Source organism: Giraffa tippelskirchi, chromosome 11 (assembly GCF_054371585.1).
Source record: "Giraffa tippelskirchi isolate mGirTip1 chromosome 11, T2T-mGirTip1v1.2.pri, whole genome shotgun sequence".
NCBI classification, from domain to species: Eukaryota; Metazoa; Chordata; class Mammalia; order Artiodactyla; family Giraffidae; genus Giraffa; species Giraffa tippelskirchi.
Window position 1 is genome coordinate 5,118,193 of NC_137285.1, and position 16,944 is coordinate 5,135,136.

At 41.6% G+C, this 16,944-nt stretch overlaps 1 protein-coding gene and 1 long non-coding RNA gene across 6 annotated transcripts in view; one reads left to right on the forward strand and one right to left on the reverse strand.

Moving 5' to 3' along the window:
* TTC28 (tetratricopeptide repeat domain 28) overlaps positions 1-16,944 on the forward strand; it is a 581,567-nt gene that overhangs the window by 418,117 nt on the left and 146,506 nt on the right. For 2 of the 5 annotated variants that reach the window (XM_081542775.1, XM_081542776.1), the window contains one exon: positions 11,925-12,432. In XM_081542775.1, the coding sequence (XP_081398901.1) occupies positions 11,925-12,432 (508 nt within the window). Of the gene's footprint in view, positions 1-10,505; positions 10,669-10,829; positions 11,554-11,924; positions 12,433-16,944 lie in introns of those variants that run through there. The other 3 variants (XM_081542779.1, XM_081542780.1, XM_081542778.1) reach the window with 3 other exon arrangements.
* Positions 7,975-10,703, reverse strand: LOC145526623 (uncharacterized). The gene is made up of 2 exons (XR_014069032.1): positions 10,479-10,703; positions 7,975-8,611 (listed from the first exon to the last, which is right to left on the reverse strand). It is a non-coding gene; the product is annotated as an uncharacterized LOC145526623 (long non-coding RNA).

Consider the following 16,944-nt stretch of genomic DNA (forward strand, 5'->3'; position numbering starts at 1 on the left):
CCTGAGCAGTTAGAAGTTGTGAATTTAAGAAGGTCTCAGCCTGCACTAGGGCCTATTCTTTATAGTGGGAGGGCCATAACAATATTCCTTCATGGATGGTAGCAGAAGTCCTCAGTTGTTTCTTAATTTCCTAACATCTTTCCAGGATCGTGGTGGACTCCTTTCCATCCAGTGAAAAGATTCCTTGTTTAAATTGATAATCTGCCTATCGTTGTAAATAAGCTGTCCTTTTCTTGGGTTTTCTTCCTTCCAAGAAATGTCTCTTCTGCCTCGTGTATGTGTATTTGAACACATATGTGTTTTTCATCTTTCTTCCTCTCCACATTTCTCCATTTCATCCTGCTCAGCCAGAGACAGATTTTATGATTCAGTCTTCAAAGGGTGATTGACTCCATTCCAGCTCCCTACGGAACAATGTTTTATAGTCCACTAAAATTCAGGTTGGCTGGCAAGTGTGGAATGGAGTTTTGATTGGACTAAGCCAGCACTATGGTATTTATGCATAAGAAACTTGAGTGAATTATGTTGTAAAAAAACTAATTCGAGACTAAGTTATCTGCCTATCACTCCCCCGAATAAAAGTGAAGATATCGGTGAAACTGAGAATGGGAAAGAAGTTTCCAAAAGTCATCTTAACGGATTATTTTGAGTGAATGAGAAAATCTATACCAGGTGAAACTCACTTCCCTATAGGACTACCAGGACTCTAGGATTTTTTACTTGGTCATCATCTTGTGGTCAAAGAGCTATGTAGAATGGAATTCTTTATAAAAATCTTTCTGGAGGGATAGGATGCGGCTGCCATGACAGGTGTTAAGATGTAAAGGAGGGAGGAGAATCCTTAGGTAACCTGGAAGAGATGTTAAGAAGGAACATTTCTTCCATTTGACATTCAGCATCAATCTCACCGTTTGCAGTCCTTCACAAGGAAGCAATGCATACTCTTGCATTGGCTGCAGCTTGGCAGTTATAGCACATAGCACAGATGCCTGATGTATTGAATCAAGTTTACATGGAGCATCAAGTTTAAAAAAAAATGAATTCATTATAAATTCTGGCAGTTTTTATAGTATAATTAAAATGTCTAACAGGATACCTCTGGGAAACTGAATGCAGTTTTACTATTTATAGAGCCAGCAGAGGTAGTGTTTCTTGCCAACTTTCATATCTTATGACCTATAAATTGCTCTTAATAGCTAATCTGTCATCCAGTTTCTCAAACAAGAAAGCTTGTTTCCTTATTAATCTGTTAATTTGCATCTGCAAAGGACATTTACAAATTCTTGGTTTGAAAACATTGCTGTATTAATGCTGGGCATTATAAATAATTTATCACCTGTGATAGAAACTCTTAGGTCTAGGTAATAGATCTTTCTGACACTGTATTATTCTTCCAACCCTAATATAATTTTGATAAAAATAATTATTGTGAAAGCTCCTCTGGCCCCGTAAAATTAGAAAAGGCTGACAGGTTACTCTGGAGTAGTTATAACCATCACTAACGGCTCTCTAAGCTCATAGTAATAGATTCAAACTAGCTAGTCCAACTATGATATTCAGTTCAGTTGTTCAGTCGTGTCCGACTCTTTGCGACCCTATGGACTGCAGCACCACAGGCCTCCCTTTCCATCACCAGCTCTCAGAGCTTGCTCAAACTCATGTCCATTGAGTCTTTGTTGCCATCCAATCATCTCATCCTCCGTCGTCCCCTTCTCCTCCCGCCTTCAGTCTTTCCCAGCATCAGGGTCTTTTCAAATGAGTCAGCTCTTCGCATCAGGTGGCCAAAGTATTGGAATTTCAGCTTCAACATCAGTCCTTCCAGTGAACAGCCAGGACTGATCTCCTTTAGGATGGACTGGTTGGATCTCCTTGCAGTCCAAGGGACTCTCAAGAGTCTTCTCCAACACCCCAGTTCAGAAACATCAGTTCTTCGACGTTCAGCTTTCTTTATAGTCCAACTCTCACATCCCATACATGACTACTGGAAAAACCATAGCTTTGATTAGACGGACCTTTGTTGGAAAGTAATATCTCTGCTTTTTAATATGCTGTCTAGAAGAAACAAAAGCTGGAAGAAACATAAGCTGGAATCAAGATTGCTGGGAGAAATATCAGTAACCTCGGATATGCGGATGACACCACCCTTATGGCAGAAAGTGAAGAAGAACTAAAGAGCCTCTTGATGAAAGTGAAAGAGGAGAGTGAAAAAGTTGGCTTAAGGCTCAACATTCAGAAAACTAAGATCATGGCATCTGGTCCCATCACTTCATGGCAAATAGATGGGGAAACAGTGGAAACAGTGTCAGACTTTATTTTTGGGGCTCCAAAATCACTGCAGTTGGTGATTGCAGCCATGAAATTAAAAGACTCGTACTCCTTGGAAGGAAGGTTATGTCCAACCTATTAGACAGCATATTTAAAAGCAGAGACATTACTTTGTCAACAAAGATCTGTCTAGTCAAGGCTATGGTTTTTCCAGTAGTCATATATGGATGTGAGAGTTGGACGGTGAAGAAAGCTGAGTGCCGAAGAATTAATGCTTTTGACCTGGGGTGTTGGAGAAGACTCTTGAGAGTCCCTTGGACTGCAAGGAGATCCAACCAGTCCATCCTAAAGGAGATCAGTCCTGGATGTTCATTGGAAGGACTGATGTTGAAGCTGAAACTCCAATACTTTGGCCACCTCATGAGAAGAATTGACTCACTGGAAAAGACCCTAATGCTGGGAAGGATTGGGGGCAGGAGGAGAAGGGGACGACAGAGGATGAGATGGCTGGATGGCATCACCGACTCGATGGACATGGGTTTGGGTAGACTCCGGGAGTTAGTGATGGACAGGGAGGCCTGGTGTGCTGCGATTCATGGGGTCGCAAAGAGTTGGACACGACTGAGCGACTGAACTGAACTGAACTAGAAGACTGCTAAAGATCGTCTAATTAAAATTTTCCCTGTTTATGTGGTGTTTGTCTCTTAAGGCTGTGGCTGTGAGTTCACAATTCTTAGCGATCACATTTCAGGAAGCTTTCTCCCTACCAAGAGCCTTAATGTTTAACTGTTTTTTGTTTGTGTTTTGCTGATTTGTGTTTTCTTTGTTGCAATCCAAGAAGGATTTGTGGAGGCAGGAAATAAAACATGAAAGGGAAGAAATCAGAGTAATGAGAGGATTAGGATCCCATCATATGCTGAAGCCAGGGCAGACTTTGTACCTATTATAGGATTCTATCTGGCTGTTAAAAGAAGGCTCTGTATTAAATCATAAGCTTCCTGGTGACTGAAACAAAAAGGTAAACATGACCATTTATAAGATTCATGTTTTTCTTAAGATAAAACCATAGCAGCTGCTTTGTAGAAGCATTGACTCTGAAGGAAATTTTTCCATTGATTCTTATAAAGATGACATCAGGTGGTATCATGGACAGTGTCCTCAACAATATAGATTATACATTTTTAAATTATTTTGTCCAGTTGGTTTTTTGTGACTATTGAGTAAGCAACTCTGGACATTTGTGATTATTGTAACTTTTTGTACAGAATTACTTCATCACCTCAATTGCTGACTAAGGGTAGATTTTTCAGGCTATGTTACATTCATTATATAGAGAGTATATGTCATTTAAGATTGTAGGGAGTGTATAGACCCCGCAGAACATGACTCAGTCTTCTCTTTCTACAGGTTTGTATTTGATTGGCTATTAATTCCTCCTAAATTGATCTGCAATGTGGGTAAATTACTACCAAGTAGACCCTTGTATTTGGGTCTACAGATTAATACAGATTTTTAAAGATTAGCTAAGTTTCTGTATTTAGTACCCAGTTCTCCTCAAATTTAGTTTTTCTAGAAAAATGACTAAAATTCCATCATGCAGAAACGTATGGTAATTCAAATAATGGAACCACTAGATAGATAGTGTTAACTATAATTATAGTGACTGGAGCATGAAAATGATTAATTTATGCTCAGTATTGTGGTCAGGGTAGACGAGGTTATGCTGCAATAATAGTCAGTTCCCAAATCGTAGTACCTGATTTCTTGTGCCCGCTGTGTGTTTGTTATAAGTCTGCCAGGGCTCTGTTGTACAATGCTATGATTGTCACTTCAAGTTCAGTTCAGATGGAGCAGTGTGTGGCAAAGAGAAGAGGATATGTGGTGAAGCCTGCATTGGTTCTTAAAGCTTTGCATGGATATGAACACATTTATTGGCCAAAGAAAGTCACATTGCCGCTCATACCTGACTTCTTGCAGGCAGAGATGTGCAGTCTTACCTACTTTGAAGCAGAGATGCCAGCAAACTTGTGAATATCCCTAAAGCCTACCCTGATATCATGGCGGGGGGAGGGGTTAGTCGCTAAGTCGTGTCCGACCCTTGCAACCTTGTGGACTGTGGCCCGTCAGGCTCCTCTGTCCATGAGATTTTCCAGGCTAGAATATTGGAGTGGGTCAGCATTTCCTTCTCCACCCTTATATCATTAGTGCCTAACATAGATCTTATTATATTCTAATTAGTCATTATTTTAGTTAAACATGTTGTTGTTATTACCAGTCTCCCTCCTTTTCAGCTACTTTGTGGAAATATGTGAAAGTATGAATCTGATCCTGTCAGTCTCCTGGTTAAATAGGTGTTTGTTATTGCCCTATGGGTGGATCATAAATTCTTCAGTCGAGCCTAAACTGCGTGTATGAGCATGAGAGCTAGAGTCTGATGTCTGTGGATATGAACCCTGACTTTGCTACTAGTTGTGTATTTTGGGGCGTGTCATTTTATCTCTTTGAGTCTAGTGTTCTCTCACAAATGGATTTAATAATAACACACTTAAGAGGGTTTTTATAATGACTAAATGAAACAACATACATGGAATATATTTTAGATTTTACAAATTGATGGACAGACAGAGTTCATCCAAACTCACCTTTTACAGACTTCTCTCCAGTGCCATCCCACTCCCAGGGGTAACGGTTCTTTGGTCTCTAGTCACTACACACTCTGTCATACTTCATGCCTTTGCTTGTGCTGTTTCCATTTCCTAGAATTGCCCACTCCCCCAGTGAGGAAAACTCCAATTTATTTATTAATTTTGTTAACTAATAGACTTCATGTTTAGAGCAGTTGTAGATTCACAGAGAATTGAGCAGATAATACAGAGAGTTCTCACATTCCGTCTCTTTGCCCACTCAGTCTCCCCTCTTAGTAACATCTTACACTAATGTGGTACATTTGTTATAATTGACAAGCCAGTAGTTAATATATTATTATTAACTGAAGTTCACAGTTTATGCTAGGGTTCACTATTGGTGTTACACAACATGTGATGCACTGTGTACATAATTATAATGTCATGAGAAGAGTCTCACGGCGTAAACCCCCTGTGCTGTATCCTCTCCCCCCACTGAAACCACTGATCCTTTCGCTTTCTCTGTAGTTTTGCATATAGTTGGGATTACATAGTGTGTAATCTGCTAAGACTGGAATCTTTCATTAAGCAATATACATTTAAGGTTTCCTTCATGTCTCTTTGTGACTTGATAGATCATTTCTTTTTAGTGCTGAATAATATTTCATTCTAAAGATATACCAAGTTTTATGTATCTGTTCAGCTATTGAAAGACATCTTGGTTGCTTCCAGTTTTTAACCGTTATGAACGAAGGTGTTGCAAACATAAATGTGCACGTTTTTGAGTGGACATAAGTATCATTTCCTTGAGGTAAATACTTGGGAGCATGACTACTGGATCATATGCTATGAGTATGTTTCTTTGCTATCTATATATAGTCCGCCCTCCATATCCACGGGTTCTGCATCTATAGATTCAACAAACCACAGGTTAAAAATACTTGGGAAAAAATCCAGAAAGTTCCAAAAAGCAAAATTTGAATTTATCATGCACCGGTGACTCTTTACCTTGTATTTACATTATGTGTGCTGTGCCTAGTCGCTAAGTCATGTACATCTCTTTGCAGCCTAATGGACTATAGCCCGCCAGGCTCCTCTGTCCATGGGGATTCTCCAGGCAGGAATACTGGAGTGGGTTGCCATGCCCTCCTCCAGGGGATATTCCCAACCCAGGGATTGAACCCAGGTCTCCCGCATTGCAGGTGTATTCTTTACTGATTGTGCCACCAGGGAAGCCCAATTTACATTATATTAGGCATTATACTGGAGAATCCCAGAGACGGAGGAGCCTGGTAGGCTGGTAGCCTGGTAGGTAGGTAGGACGCCTGGTGGCGTCACACAGAGTCGGACACGACTGAAGCCACTTAGCAGCAGCAGCAGCAGGCATTATAAGTCATCTACAGCTAATTTAAAGAATATGGGAAGATGTGTGTAGGTTATATGTAAATGCCATACCATTTTACGTGAGGGGCTTGAGCATCCACAGGTGTTGATACCTGCTAGAGTCCTGGATCCAATGCCTTGCAGATACTGAAGACAACTGTATCTTCTTTGGTGAGGGGTATTTTCAGGGTTTTTGTCCATTTTAAAGTTGGATTGTTTTCTTGTTGTGTTTTAAGGGTTTTTGTTTGTTTGTTTGAATGTTTGATATATTTTGGATATGTCCTTTGTCAGATAAATGTTTTGCAAATATCTTCTCCCAGCATGTAGCTTGTCTTCTCAGTCTCGTAGTCATATTTTTCACTGAGCACAGTTGTTAATTTTAATGAAATCCAGCTTAGTAATTTTTTCTTTCGTGGGTCATGCCTTTGGTGTTTTATCTATAAATTCATTGTCAAACCCCAGGTCCCCTAGAATTTCTCTTATCTTTAACGAGTTTTGTAGTTCTACATTTTACATGTACTGTGATCAGTTTTGAGTCAGTTTGTATGCAAGGTGTAAAGTCTGTGTCTAGATTCGCCTTCTTTGCATCTGGATGTCCAGTTGTTCCAGCACCGTTTTTTGAAAAGACTGTCCTTTCACCTTTGAATTACTTTTGCTCATTTGTCAAAATTAGTTGATTCTATTTGTGTAAGTCTAGAGAATTTTCTTGAGTATATGAGTGAATAAGCAAATGAACCACGCAACAGACCCCAGACACTAATTTTGTCAGCTTTGACCACTTAAAGTGCTTTTACCAACATTTTGTATTGCATATACCAATGATTCTAAAATGCCCTGGAGTAAAGGGTGAATTTTCTTATGCCTGCTTTAGCAGAAGAGTATTATGAGTAATATGCTTTAGCATGTAAAGATAATAACCCTTCCCACCATCAGTGGGGTAAGCTTCTTTTGTTGTCTTTTTAGTTTGGGTAACGTAATGTCATGTTCTATTTTCTGGTCATCTGTCTTCTATCACATCTTTGAAATGAGACCCCTGTGTCGGGAAGATCCCCAGGAGAAGGGAATGGCAACCCACTCCAGTATTCTTGCCTGGAGAATCCCATGGACAGAGGAGCCTGGAGGGCTACAGTCCATGGGGTCACAAAGAGTCGGATATGACTGAGTGATTGACACTAAATGAGTGTTGTCTTGGTTAGGGTAGGTAAATAAATGAAAATCTAAACATTTTGAGCATCTTCTGCGAGCCCTGAAAAGGGCTCTTTACAATGGGTCTATCTTATGTTATACTTATCAGAGCACTGTGAAATATTAATATTCCCATTTACATGTGAAGAAACTAAGGCTCAGAGACGTGCCATAACGTGTGCAGTGTTACAGAGTTTTCCTTTGAACCCATGCGTGCCCGACTCCAGAGTCTGTCCCTGTTCCTCTCCATCCCTCTGCCTCTTGGGTTGCAGGTGGTTAACCCAACGCTTTGGGTTCATAGGCACTGAACTGGCAGGGGATACAGGGTGTGTGTGGATTGGGACAGTGAAGATGAAAAAGTGTATTTCTGGTACTAGTTGTGGGAGTATTTCCCCTGTTCTTAAAACTATATGCAATTAATCAGCAATTATGTCAAATATTCTCTATATGTGTGTTTAATCATCCCACAAAATATAACCCTTATGAAAATACATACATTAAGGGGGAAAACATTCTAGCTCTGAAGGAAAGCATGTTTAATTCTTCAAAATAATGTTTAATAGTAGTATCATCAATGTGGTTATAGTTGGGGTAGTTGTTGTTGTTCAGTTGCTAAGTCATGTCCGATTTTTTGTGACCCAGGTAGTTTTAGACTTTGTCTATTTTATGTCCCAAACTGAAAGTCCTTAAAGGTGGTTTGAAAAAAATTGAGCAAATTTCCTTCTCTAGCTTCATATCCCATGAAAGGACTCGTCAGGTGCAGTTCTTCTGCAAATACTCAGGTCACAGAGCAAGGGGTATGACTCCTGTGTGTGAAGTCTGCAGCTGGAAATCATGCTTTGACAAGAACATGAGTAATTTATCTTTTGTAAAAAGAGAAAAGTGTTGTCTTATTCCAACTAGATAGTTTGTTAGCGTAACTGTTTGTGTGCATTTTGATATTCAAATACAGATGTTCCAAAATGTTTCCACTGTGGGAAGCAGCTGCTGCTATTCTAGCACAGAAGTCTCAACGAGATGAATATACAAAGGCAGTGTGAACCTTAGTGGCAAGTACAGCATCTGCTTGAGGTGGGGCTTGTGAGTCCCCTAGATAGTGGGTCTTCATAGTCTTGTTAACAGGCTGAAACTATTGTTTCAGATCTAAGCTTGTTCTGAAGGAACAGGAACAGAGACAAGTGATTAATTTGTAATTCACTTAGCTGATAAATATCATCACATGTTATTTGCCCAGCAGCTGTAAAACACTGGCCTTCATTTCCTGTGGCAACTGATAGGAATATAGATGTTTGGTCACAATGACTGATGTTTTCAGTGCCGTTACTAGCTTCTGCTCTGGTAGCAGAGCTCAGCCCTGCCAGCTTGCAGCCGTAAAACATCCATCTACACCTCAGTGATCCATTTACAGAGAACTTCACAGTTTACTCAGGACACTCGCATGTACTGCTTCATCTGATCCCATCCTATCCCTGGGAAGTACACATGCTGTCATTATCAGAACAGTTTACATATAAAGAAAAAACAGGTGAAGAAGTGGAATGACTTATCAGGGTGACACAGACAGGGCCTCTGACTCTAAATCCTGTTCCATTCCTATACTAAGTCAAGCAGCCTTTCTCATTTCGGAGGCTGTGATGTGTGCTTCACAAACTCTATTGTCCTGTCTGGAGCTGCCGGTTTCCAGGACACCCGCATGAGGTGTCCCAGCCTGATGGTGCTGCTTGCAACTGGCAGGTGCCAGGGAAGAGCTAATGCAGGCATTTTTCCCTCTTTCCCTCACACCCCAGAAGGGAAATGCCCCAGTACTCCCTTTCCTTATGTTCGGGAGAGCTTGAGCAAATGAGCTCCTGTGTCTCTCTGGCATTTACAGAAATGAAGAACCAGAAGCAGAAGATCCCTGGGCTGTCATTTGGAGTTGTCATAAACCAGAAGTTTCTAAGAACAGTGACACCTGGGGTGCTGTGCCTGCCCCAGGCCTTATAAATCTATTCCCTGCAGTGTTCAAGGGCTCATTGCCTCCAACCAGCCCTACTGTTTGGAATTACCTAGTGAATTATTTATGGTTTACACCTTTGACAGAGGCTCATGGCTAAGTTTGAAAACACTCAGTTCCTGGCTTACTGCTGGGTCCTAGAAACATCTGTCTGGAAAACCGAGGCTCAGAAAAGTGAAGTTTCGAAAGACCCCAGAACTTGGAAACAGCAGTACAGTTTTGAACCACGTGTGTCTGATTCTAAGTTACACTAGCTCCAGAGTGAAAGAGCCATGTGTTTTCCTTTGAGAGCAACAGAGATTTGCAGATGGGAGGGTTTGTGGACTGTGTTCTCCTCTCTAGCCCCACTTGGGCACAGAAGGACCCCTGAGAGTAAGGAGGGGAGGGCCAGTTACAGAAGGAAAAAGGAGAGACGGAGCCCCTGGGCCTGCAGCAAGGAGGATAGACGCTCATCGGGCTTGGGGTGGGGAGTTGTGAGCAGTAGAAAGGCCCGTGTGCAATGTGCTGACATGAAGTCTTAACCTCTGATCCCAAAGAGGTTCCCAAAGTAGGAACCAGAGGCCAGTTCACGTCCAAGTGGCATGCTCTTGGGTGACATCATTGCTGCTTCTGCCAGAATCATGTTGCTACAGGATTGTGATGTTCACGGAATTGTTTCTGCTCTCCACCACTCAGAAAAAAAACAAAAAAGTACATTTCTAAATGTTTATTTCCTCTCTGTTTTTCTCAGTCTTTTTGTCGGACCATCTGTGAAATGATAAAAGCAGCTTAAAGCTGTATGGAACCTTTGGCAAATACACAATTTGCAAGCATTGTGAAAATGGTCAGTCTCAAGTCTCTATTTAAGAGGCAAAGAAATAAGGTAGCAAATCTCTCACAACTATGAAACATTAGTAAACGTGTTCTGAAGCACACAGAGGTGGAACACATCTGATAAAGCAGTGCCCTCACTCCAGGTGGGATGGCCTTCCCTAGCCTGGGGGCCCTCGTGAAGATCGCTTGCCCATTTGTGACAGAGTTTGTTTTACCTTTGTTCTGCCAGGATCACATGTTCATGGTAGAGGGAGGGAGCATCCCAAAGAAAGAGGGCTTCATGGCTCCAGCTGTAGGTTTGGTGAGAAGGGAGGGGAGGACAGGCAAGTTGCTGAATGAAAAGAAGGGCAGGAAACTGCAATGTAACTTCCTTTTATGTCTCTGCAAAGGAGTTAGAAACTAGAGGTGAGAATCTAAGACTGTCTGCACTTAGTAAGATTCTAGAACCCATGTAACATCGCCTTAGTTACATTTGTGTCCCTTTGGTTCACTATACCAACAAAGATTCATTTTCATTAAAACAAAAAAGACAAAAAAGAGGTCATGTTGTTTTCTTTAGATGAGAACTGCTCCAGTGGCAAGCAGTGTGAGGCGACCAGGAAGATAGCATCTTTCTGCAAAGAGGCTGAGGCCAGAAGAGGCTGGAGACAAGAACAGCAGAGCACGAAGAGCAAAAGGGGGGGGGGGGGTGAGGCCCCATAGGGACCACCCGGTTCAGAGATGTAGTTGTAACTCTGTCATTTTCCTCTGGTTCTCATCTAATCTAAGCCCTCCCCCATAGCCAACGCTGATGAAGTCACACTGAGGGAGCAAAGATAAGAGGACAGGACCCTCCAGTGGGTCTGGGTCACAGAATTATCAGTCATCATTCTTGATATCTCCCTTGCTGTTAGTGTATCCATGTGCTTTGGGAGAAGAAAAGAATTGAGAAATGCTCAGGAGTGCAACGGAGAAGGCAATGGCACCCCACTCCAGTATTCTTGCCTGGAAAATCCCATGGACGGAGGAACCTGGTGGGCTATAATCCATGGGGTTGCTGGGAGTCAGACACAACTGAGTGACTTCACTTTCACTTTTCCCTTTCATGCACTGGAGAAGGAAATGGCAGCCCACTCCAGTGTTCTTGCCTGGAGAATCCCAGGGACGGTGGAGCCTGGTGGGCTGCCGTCTATGGGGTCGCACAGAGTCGGACACGACTGAAGTGACTTAGCAGCAGCAGCAGCAGCAGCAGCAGGAGTGCAAAGAGCCGTGCATGGAGTTCTCCTATGAATGTCCTGTGTTATATTACATGTAATAATTAATTTTGATTTTCTTCAACATTTTCTTGTAACTGTAGAGGTTAATAGCTATTAACAGAGATATAATATCACAATATTAAAAATGTCAAGTCTTTAAGATGAAGGTTATATGACACACAACCTCTTTCTGTGAGATTTGGTACTGGAAGTTACTGATTAAATTGCCATTGTCTTTTATTAGGGACTTGCTGAGTGGAAGTGCTGTTTTTCAGTTCTGCGTAGGTCTGCAGACCTCTGATAGAGACACCACTGGAAATTGTATTGGATGGTTCCAGGCAAACTCTCAAACATTTTATCTGCTGAAACAAACCAAAGCCATTTTCTGATGTGCTTTCTTTTCTCTGCCTTTTCCTTTCTCTCCAGGCAGCTTCATCAGCCCTGAGCAGTCTGGGCCACGTGTACACAGCCATTGGAGATTACCCCAATGCATTGGCCAGTCACAAACAGTGTGTTCTTCTCGCCAAGCAATCCAAAGATGAGCTTTCTGAAGCCCGAGAACTCGGCAACATGGGAGCTGTGTATATTGCCATGGGTGACTTTGAGAATGCTGTGCAGTGCCATGAGCAACATCTGAAGATAGCCAAGGACCTGGGGAACAAGCGAGAAGAGGCCCGGGCCTATAGCAATCTGGGCAGTGCCTATCACTACAGGAGGAACTTTGACAAGGCCATGTCTTACCACAACTACGTGCTGGAGCTGGCGCAGGAGCTGATGGAGAAGGCCATTGAGATGCGGGCCTACGCTGGCCTGGGCCACGCTGCCAGGTGCATGCAGGATTTGGAGAGGGCTAAACAGTACCACGAGCAGCAGCTGGGCATTGCTGAGGATCTCCAGGACCGGGCTGCAGAGGGGCGAGCGTCTTCCAATCTGGGTAAGGACGGGCTTCCTTGCGGGACCAGGGTCAGGGCCATGGACTGGAAGTTGCTGGAGTGACCCGCTATCTTTGACAGGAATCTGTGTGTTTATTTTCAGTAGTCCTCATTGCTTGTGTTATATTTTACCTTCAGATATATTTCCTTGGAGCCTGCCTGCTCTAAATCACAGGATCCTTTCTGTCATCCCAGCGCTGTGAGCATTAGAATGCTGAAATACTGGAAAAACAAAACACCCCAACCTTTTAATCTGTCTAGAGAGAAGAGCGAGCAGATTTATCTAATTAGAGAGAAGGGGAATGAAATGCGGATATAAAGCTATGTTTGATTTACATGAAAGGGAAGCTGCTAGGAAGTCATCAATGGGAGGGAATTTGAGAGGATTTTTGTTTAGAGAGATTTCTTTACTTGGTGACTTTAACACAAAGGAAATGTATTTTTTCCTCTCAATGTATGTGTATTCACAAATGATTTTGATAGTATTAGTGTAAATGTGTAATTTTTTTTTTTTTGAAAAATTTTAAGTAGGAAATTTGCAGTGTGTGTTTTGATAGTATTAGGTTGGGCACAATGTTTGGGTTTTTCCGTAACATCTTATGGAAAAACCTGAATGAATTTTTTGGCCACTCCAATACTTGGTTACAGTTAAGACCTTTATATATTTGGATGAATTTATAAGGAATGGTAAGAGGTGATAAGTATTAGTATCTGGCTACTTCTTAGAAGATATGGGTAGCTTTTCTCTGTACCCAAGCAGATTTGGGTACATAATGAACCAAGAGAACAGATGTGTTCAGAGGTATAAGCTGAAGTCATCCTTGAGCCTGGAGCCTATGGTTTGTGCCACAGGAACTCAGGGTGGGGAGAGGACGAGGAGACAGTGAACTTGCTGGTACTCGTGTGTGCTTAGCAGATAGTGGCGATGCAGTATAAAACTCAGTCCCCTTTTCTTACGTGACCTGCAAAACCCTACTTCTCTTCATATAATTTTAGCACTGCTTCTTCCTCCCCTATACCTCCACTTATTGTAACCGTACGTTTCATTCATGTGTTTGTTAGAATAAGTCTGACAAATCCCTGAAGATGACACTGAAGATGAGATCAGAATGAGAACCTGGAGAGTCTGATAAAAACCGTAGAAATAAGTTCTTGGTATTATATATTCATTCAACAGATTTCAAATATTTATTGAATCATTACTGTGTGCTGAATCCTGGAATAATTGCCTCAAGTGATAGATAAGTTTGAACAAAAAATCCTTGCCCTCAAAGAACTTATAATTTAGTTGGTTAAATAAGACCAATCCTAGGGCAACAGCAGACTCCCTACAAAGCAGAGTTAGTGATGTTGTGTTGCCATGAAATTCCCAGAAGGAAATCCCTGAGGAGTGGGAATAGTCTGGAAGCCTTCTTGGAGGGCATGACACCCAGGTGAACCTTGAAGAATAGCTGAGACTTGGCCAGAACTGGGATGGCATTGATGGCAAGGGGTATGTGATACAAGGAATCTGATACAATAGGTTGGCCTATCTGAGGGGCGGTGGCATGATTAGCCTTCAGGAATGTGCTAGAGGATGGTAGAAGATTATAAGATTATTATGAAAAGTAGGCAAGGAACTGCTGGCGAACAGGAACTCCTGAAGATTTTGAAATGTCGGAGGGAGAACACTGAGTAGATGTTTAAAGAAGACAAGCTGAGCAGCGGCATGCAGAAGAGGTTGGAGGGCTTGTAGCCCGGAGTGGAGAAGGCTGTGCCTGTTGGACAGTTCATCTTGTGTCAGAAATCTATCGTTTTAATTAGTTGTATTTTCCAAAGACTTTGTTCATCTAAATTGTTGGATTTATTGGTATAAAGTTGTTTGTAATACTTCTGTATTTTCCTTTTAATGCTGGTAGGATATGCTCTGTTTCATTTCTGTTATTAGTAGTTTGTGTTCTGTACCTGTACAACAGCCCCCTCACCCTTTTCTAGATTATTCTAACTAGAGATTTATCAATTTTCTTGATCTTTTTGAAGAACCAACTTTTGTTGTTGTTAATTTTTTTCTATTGCTCATCTTATTTTTTAATTTCATTTTTCTGGTCTCATTTTTAGTATTTTCTTTCTGCCACTTTCTTTGGGTCCTCTTTCTAGCCTCTCAAGGTTGAAATTTAGGTCACTGATTTTAGACCTTTCTTATTTCTAATACAAGCATTAAAAAATATAAAATTTCCTCTAATCACTGATTTAGCTGCATCCAATAATTCTTGATGTTTTTGCTTTCATTGGGTTTAAATTATTTTCCAAGATATTTTGTGACTTCCCTTTAAACCCTGTGTTGTTCAGAAATGCTGTTTAACTTAAAATATTTGGGATTTTCCTAGATACTTTATTGTTATCAAATTCTAGTTTAATTCCATTGCAGTTAGAGAACATACTTTGTAGTATTGCAATGGGTGTCTCTGCAGGTGCTGTTTTGGTCAAGGTGGCTGATGGTTATATATTGTTAGCATCCACTGTCTGGCATGGCCAGTGCCCTCAGGTAAACAAAGATTCTTAGACTGGGCAGTCTAAGGGCTTATAGAGTACCTCTGAGAGCCAAGGGTAAAGGCTGGACCTCTCTGGGCAAGGTTAATTCTTTACTGCATAAGTGCATATTAAAATTTAGATATAACATTTTTTAGCTCTAGAATTTCCATTTGGTTCATGTAATTAACATTTCAGTTTTACTAAGATTTATGTGTTTATTCATTACATGTATATTTTCCTTCTTGTAGGCGGCCCTAGGTATTAGAAAAGTTATAAAATCTTGTCTTCTAGTTCCATGTGGGTCATCTCAGAGTTACACCCTCTCGATTGCCTGTTGTTGTCATTATTTTTTAATAGCTTGATTGAGGTATAATTCACGTAGCATACTATTTATCCCTTAATTAAGTGTGTGATTCAGTGGTTTGTAATGTAGTCACAGAGTTGTGCATTGATTGCCTTTTGTTTCGAGTTGTTAGTCACATTTTAATGTACTTTTTGATATGGAATTATATCCAACATTGTCAGTGATACTTTAGAAAGACTCTGGATTCTGATATGGTTTTCTTAACAGTATTGACTTTTGTTGTTGTTTTACCAGTTAACTTAATTCAAACTCCAGATTTTGTCTTCCCTGTGATTTCAGGCAGCTAAAATCTCTATTCAGGCCTTTCAGATTTAACAGAGCTGCTTAGATCCCAGGTGGCTCAGACAGTGAAGAATCTACCTGCAATGCAGGAGACCCGGGTTTGATCCCTGGCCTGGGAAGATCCCCTGAGAAGGGAATGGCAACACACTAGTATTCTTGCCTGGAGAATTCCATGGACAGAGAAGTCTGGCGGTCCCCAGTCCATAGAGGTCACAAAGAGTCGGACATGACTGAGTAACACACACACACATGCGTATTTCATGAGTTAAACAGAGATTTCTGTAGAATTTATACTCAGATTTCAATGCTCCCCACTGTGACTCTCTCTGGGATTTTGCTTTTGTGTTTTCAAACCAGAAAGATGGTGTATATATACTTGAGTTTTAGCCTCACCGCATAGCTCTGATAGGGTTTGCCCTCTGGTCCCTGCCACCACAAAATGCCCTGCCCTCTGGCATTTCAAAAATGGGAAACTGACCTAATGCCATTCCCTTCTGCGAAGAGTCAACTCCAACCTTGCTAACAGTTTCTCATTGCTTTTGGTTGCACTGCAATGTTTTTAGGTAAGTTCCTTCCCCTTCCCCCTCCTTACCGGCTCCCTGCCCCTTCCACACCAACCCTCCTGCCCCCTGTCAGACTCTGACTGCGATCTGTAGGTGGGTGTGTCTGAGAGGAGCTGCTCCTCCATTACTGGAAGTGGAACTCCTCCTATCTGTTTTATTGTTCAGTCGCTCAGTCACGTCCGACTCTTAGTGACCCCATGGACTGCAGCACACTAGACTTCCATGTCCCTTCTCCCGGAGTTTGCTGAAACTTAAATCCATTGAGTCAGTGATGCCATCTAACCATCTTATCCTCTGTCATCCCCTTCTCCTCCTGCCCTCAATTTTTCCCGGCATCAGGGTCTTTTCCAGTGAGTTGGCTCCTCCCATCAGGTGGCCAAAGTATTGGAGCTGCAGCTTTAGCATCAGTCCTTCCAGTGAATATTCAGGGTTGATTTCCTTTAGGATGGACTCATTTTTGGTGGTTTAGCCACTAAAGTCATGTCCAACTCTTGCAACTCCATGGATGTAGCCTGCCAGACTCCTAACCCACTACAATTTGATATGTACCTTTTGTACCCTGAAAAAGATCAACAGTGATTTCCTGATGGCTCAGTTGAGAGATCTCTTGATCTCACCTCTAAATTTCCCTAATCAGTACACAACATTTGGCAGGCTTTACTCTTTCTTAAAATTCTCTCCTCCTCCAGTTTCTGGGAAGCACCACTGTCCTGATTTTCTTCTTGGCTGCTCTTTCTGTACCATCTTCATTGGCTTTTCTTTAAGGGGGGGGGGGAGGCAATTTTAAAAGTTAC